The sequence below is a fragment of the Megascapheus bottae genome, chromosome 1, assembly GCF_031878675.1.
Source record: "Megascapheus bottae isolate mThoBot1 chromosome 1, mThoBot2.hap1, whole genome shotgun sequence".
Classification (NCBI taxonomy): Eukaryota; Metazoa; Chordata; class Mammalia; order Rodentia; family Geomyidae; genus Megascapheus; species Megascapheus bottae.
Window position 1 is genome coordinate 25,659,114 of NC_143509.1, and position 6,056 is coordinate 25,665,169.

The 6,056-nt window shown below is 52.9% G+C and overlaps 1 protein-coding gene across 1 annotated transcript; it reads right to left on the reverse strand.

Annotated features, from left to right (window-relative positions):
* Window positions 1-1,911: 1,911 nt before the first annotated feature.
* On the reverse strand, window positions 1,912-5,384 carry Oaz1 (ornithine decarboxylase antizyme 1). The gene is given in 6 exon segments (XM_090338792.1): window positions 1,912-2,259; window positions 2,475-2,560; window positions 2,893-3,065; window positions 3,433-3,519; window positions 3,521-3,578; window positions 5,155-5,384. Coding segments are annotated over 6 exon segments (684 nt in total). The 5' UTR covers window positions 5,301-5,384; the 3' UTR covers window positions 1,912-2,125.
* Between the last annotated feature and the right edge of the window lie 672 nt (window positions 5,385-6,056).

Sequence of the window (6,056 nt, forward strand, 5' to 3'; positions counted from 1 at the left end):
GTAGCTCACACCTGTAATCCTTAGAAAAATGAAATCTGAGGATCATGGTTCAAAGCCAGCTTGGGTAGAAAAGTCTGTAAAACTCTATCTCCAATTAATCACCCCCCAAAACCAGAAGTGATGATGTAACTGAGTGGTAAAGCACTAGCCTTGACCGGGAGTTTGGCCTAGTGGTAGAGTGCTTGCCTAGCATGCACAAAGACCGGGGTTCGATTCCTTGGTACCACATACTTAGAAAAAGCCAGAAGTGGTGCTGAGGCTCAAGTGGTAGAGTTCTAGCCTTGAGAAAAATCCAAGGACAGTGCTCAGGCCCTGGGCTTAAGCCCAGGACTGGCAAAAAAAAAAAAAAAAAAACATAAAACACACACACACTAGCCTTGAGCAAAACATGTTCAAGACAGCACTCAGATCTTTAGTTCAAGCCCCATGGTGACAACAAATTGTGTATAATGGAATTGGATAAGACCTACAGGGGGTGAGGTGACAGGTGGAATCTCCAGTTGTCTCTGCAGGTTTCTTCTAGGACCCTCAGTGGTACCCAAACACACATTTAACCCACAGCAATCACAGGGCTTTAACCTCCAGGTAGGATACGGGTCTTTCTCCTGCTCAAATACATGCCATGGCTCTCTAGTGCTATCAATACACGCAACTCTCCCAAAGATCTGCCAATTCTCTGGCCAGCTAGGAGGGTCAAAGTTTTTATGACAGTACTGGGATTTCAAGTTTTTTGCTCAACCATGGCACTCTACCACTTGAGACACAGCTCTATGGCTTTTTGGTGGTTAGAGATTAATCTCATTTCACAATAGGCTTTCAAACACAATCCTCAGCTCTCAGCCTTTGTACATGTGACCACTGACGCCTAGTCAACAGTGTCTCCAACTAGTACACTTCTATTGCCTCTTCTTCATTCTGCAACCTCCCTTCCAAGGTCTGTGTGCACTTCAAATTGAGATGTCCAGCTGTCTTCCCATTCCTGCTTATACCCCCATCATTCAAATGGCTGAATCCCCCAAAATTTACCTCAACCTTTGAGCTCTGCACTGCTTTACAGCCTGTTTTCTAACTTGAGGGCCATTTCTGGGCAGTATTCAGATACAACCAGCAGGGGGCACTACAACCCTATGGATTTGGCAGAGTTGGCTCACTTTAAGAAAAATAGTCCTGGCTAGAACTCAGGGCCTGAGCACTGTCCTTGGGCTTTCTCAAAGATGGAGCTCCACCACCTGAGTCACAGCACCACTTCCGGCTTTTTCTACATATGTGGTCCTGAGGAACACAGGTCTTGGTGCATGCTAGGCACTCACTCTACGACTAGGCTAAATTCCCAGTTCCCTGGCTCACTTTTATACCACTTGCCAGGATCCTGCAGGTAGACTTTCCAACTTTTAGGCCAGAAGTAACCAATCCCCTGCCTGATGCACTTTCATCCCCTAGAAGTCCCAGCATCAGGCACATTCACTACTCAACAAGGCCTTGGGGGCAACTGGGACCCAAGAAAGGTTACTAGTATCCAGCTACCCAGATGGAACAGCAGAGTACTATAACCCTCTATGCAAAGATACCTGAGAAGAGGAGGCTAGAGGGACCCAAATAGGGCTCAGAGCCCTCAACAGCCCAACCACCAGGTACCACCTTCCCAGGATGACCACGTGCCATGCACCTGATGCCAAGCAATAGTTCCATAGTAACAAACAGATCCCCAGCCAGTCCCCCTCTCCACCCACAACACCAACACCACAAAGCACACACAGGAGGTAGAGGTGATCACTTTTATTCAGATTGAGAGCAATAGAAGGGTAGATTATTACCTATCTTACCGTTAGGAGACCTACGACTTTCCAAGACTTCAAATAAGAAACACCTCCTCAAAGTACAAGGAGAATCTGAATCATCTTATACCAGCAATAAAAAAGTAAAATATAAACTTTTATTTAGAATTAAAGCAAATACTTCAGTATCACAAACACAATATTAAACTTCAAGAAATATACCGCTAATTTGGAGTGAGCGTTTATTTGCACAATTACGACATGCGGACAAACCAGGAGAGAGAAGAGTCTGAATTCCCATCCCACCCACGGCAGGACACAGTGAACTGCAGAGGGGCATGGCGGGCTCACTACTCTTCCTCGCCTGAAGACTCTCTTTCCAACGTGTAGGCCATGAAGCAAGCGTCGGGTCTCTTGGGGACAAGGGGATGCCCTGGTCTCACAATCTCAAAGCCCAAAAAGCTGAAAGTTCGGAGCAAGGCGGCTGTGGGGAAAACATAGAAAAAGCCCTAAGGTCACCAGAAAAGCCCCCATGCGCAGGTAACTTGTAAAGCCAGCCCAGGAACCTCCCTGCAGCATTGAGGGAGTGAGCACCAGAACGTGGGGCTTCCGAAAGCACAGACATCGCAGCCTTAAAGCCCACCTCCCCCTTTTGGTTCCCAGGACATCACAGAAGCTGGAGTGGCAGCCAATGCCTACCTCTGTCCTCGCGGTTCTTATGGAAGCAAATGAAGACATGGTCAGCTCGGAGCTGCTCCTCTGCAAACTCCAGCAGAACTGCAAAACTGAGGCATAGCAGCATCAGCACCTTGTGTGCCCTCCCTCCCCTGAGCCCTGGCCCTTCATACCTAGAAGGCACCAGCTCCAAGTCTCTCCCACCAACTGTGGTCACTACTTGGGTAAAATTATTCTTTGTAGAGGGAGGAATGACCAACCTGGGCACAGATCTGAGTAGCACCCTTTTCCCTACCTGGCCAAAAAAGATCTCAAGACATTACTAGTGTGTCCTATTGGGCAGAACTCAAAGCCCCTCCCCACAACTTCAGATCTCTAGTTAAATCAGGAGGCTGGCTCCTCCTTTTAGGGTCCCGGGCCTGAGGATGGCCTTGCTACTCACCTGTCCTTGCTCCCTTCGGGCAGAGGGCCGCCTGGGAGCTCGATGTAGAGACTGCTACCGCTCCACACTGCTCTCCAGGTGATGTGTTTGGCCTCCGTGAGCCTGGACTGGACGCTGAGAATTCTCGTCTTGTTATTAGACGTTAGTTCCTCTGTTACATTCAGCCGATTATCCTGTGGCAGAGCCAAACCCTGTATCAGAGACCAACTTCCCATGGGATCACCCCCTCTATAAAGATTTTTTTTTTTTTTTGCCAGTCCTGAGCACTGTCCTTGGGTATTTTTTCCCTCAGGGCTAGTGCTCTACCACTTGAGCCACACCACCACTTCCAGCTTTTCTATGTATGTGTTACCGAGGAACAGAACCCGGGTCTCATGCATGCTAGGCAAGCATTCTAACCACTAGGACAAACTCTCAGCCCCACAAAAAGAAATTTAAAAAAAAAGGAAGAGGCCCCGATCACCCATCTAGCAGTGCTTGAGACACTTTAATTCTGAGGTCCCATCCATTCAGCCCCCCAGCCCAGGGCCCAGTACTTACAGAGTAAAATAAGTTAGCTGAAAGATTGTGATCCCTCTGACTATTCCCTCGCCCACCTGGGATCTTCAGGGGTGGGTGAGGGACATCAGGAGCACCACTGAGGCCCCGGACCCAGGTTACTACAGCAATTGAGGGAGACCCTGGAACTGGGGAGAAAAGATGTTTATTAGGAGACAGAAAACAAAAAAAATCACCCCAAATTACCCTTAGTGAGATAGCAGGAGGCCTATCAACTCTGTTTGATCTAAGATGCCCAGACTTACAGCCCTCCTGGGACATACCCTCCCCTGGTTAGTTGCAGATAAAAACTGATGTAGCACCTCAATCTTGTCCAGCATCTACCGAGATGAGCACCCATTTCTCCACCCCAGCCCTCCTCATGCAGTCTTAATACATTGGTTTCTCCCCCAATTCTTCAACTTCTCCTTTCCTTTTCCACCTCACACTCCGGCCAGAGTCCGTTCCGGCTTTGCTTTCTTCTAGGAAGTGGACACTACCTCCCTAAGTGAACCTTAGAGCCTCGGACCTCAGCTGGTCTGACACACCCAGGAGCTCAGGGGCGCCGCCTGTTTTGATTCCAACACCAGTGACTTGTCTTTGGGCCCCTCCCCACCACGGCCGCAGTCTCCCGATTGCGTCATCCCGTTGTGGCGCCCGGGGGGAGATTTTCACAATTGCGCAGCAGCAGCAACAGCGCCAGCAGCCATTTGCTGCGCAGTGTAAACAGGCCCCAAAGTCTCCTCCATTTTGCTCGGCACCCACGGCCTCCCCCAACCGCAACCCCGCTGGGACAATGGCTCAGTCTCTCGGGACCAGGCTAGTCAAGGCCCACCTGGGGAGCCCCTGGGAGGAGAGACCAGGACCCTCCAAGCCACACCAGCACCAATACCGACGACACCTTCCGCATCCGATCGAGTTAGTTCCAACCCGCCCTTCCTAGATAAGCCAGGTCCTCACCGTGGGTTGCCATCCACAGCGACCCGCTCCGAGGCTTAAGACGCAGTCGAGGGCAGCGGTTGCATCCTCGAAGCGCTCGTTTCCACAACCAACACTTGTCGGCCGAAAAGTGCAAATTCATCGGACTAGCAGCCCCACTCCGCTGGCAACAGCCGTCCCCCAAGTCCGATCCTGTCCCCCACCCCGCCCCAGTGCGACCCTGTTCCACACTGAATCAGACTGCATAGGCTGAGCCCGACCGCGAACCCCCAAACCCGACCCTCGAATTCATACCCCGCCCCCAAACAGCCCTTCATCCTCTCTCCCTCAAATGAGATGCCAACGACTCCATCCGGTCCGTGTCTCCCCTCCAGAACCACCCTAAATCTGTCACCCGTCGCCCCTCCTCCAAATCAAACTCGACATTCCCAGTACCCCTGAGACGCTTCATGCTGGTTAAGACTAACCAAACCCCTAACTCTAGAGCCCTCAACCCTGCGAGTCCCCTGATCCGACCCTGAAACTCCACCACCGCCCCCCCCCGCCCGCCGCGTAGTCCAATTAATCCAAAACCCCGAAAGCGCAGCCGGGCCGGCGGGGGGGGGGGCATCTTGGGACCGGCCCCGCCCCCACTCGGCCGAGAACCCGCGCCCAGCGCGATTGTGGCCTCGACAAAGGGGCGGATCTCGCGCTCGGAGGGCAGACCTGGCGTCCTGAGGTCAGTCAGGCCCTGCGCCGCCGGCGCTTCCGAAAGCACCGGGCGGGGGGCGGAGGCGGGGCACTCACCTCTCGCTGCTGCGGCCGCCGCGGCTGTGCAGGCTGAGGAGCGGCATGGTGCGGCTGGTGTGGACGGTGGCGCTAGGTTTATCCCCTTCCTTCTCTCTGGCGAAGCAGTGGCTGTTAAGGATCCGCTGCAGGGAGGATTTCACCATCCGGCCGCTGGGGGTCCGAAACCAGGAAAACCTCCGCTGCGCCTCTCCGGGCCGCCGCCGCTGCTCGCCGTTCGCAAAATGGCGCCGCCGCCACCGCCCACCTTTATAGACGCCGCTCCTAAGCCACGCCCCCTCCCACGCCGCCGCGAACGCGGCCGCACGAGGGGGCGGAGCCCTAGGGGCCGCCGGAAGAACATAACGCACCCTCCAATCTCGCCGTTTGATTGGTGAATGATGAAGGGAGACCATAAATACGTGCCATGGATTGGTCCTTGCGTTTGAGGTCCTGCCCCTTTGCGTCAGCCCTGCGGGAGTGAGGGGGCGGGGCTACTGTGGCGCGGAGTTTGCGCCGCGTGCGTCCCGCCCTCGCCCCGCCCTCTGGACCCAGGCCTGGGGGGGTCGGGACGCCCCGCCAGGCCAGACTTGTTTTCTAGGGATTATTTACCTGGTCCCTGCCACCGTAGTGTCACTCACGTCTCCTGTCACTGCTGTAGGATCACTTCATCCAGAGGGGTGGCTCGGGGCGTCATAGCTCCCTGGATATTTGGGAGAAGAGGAGTTCCCTAGGGTGCCCATCCCCCACTGGGCAAAATTATTTTCAGTAATGACCTTGTAATAATCGGTTATTATTGTGTTGTTAATTTGGCCTCTAAGTTTGAAAACAACTTGGAAATTAAAAACATAACTCTCAAGGCTCATGATAGGAAAATCTAGAAAAATATTTCCTGTAAAATGTTGGATATAAGCAAAAATGTT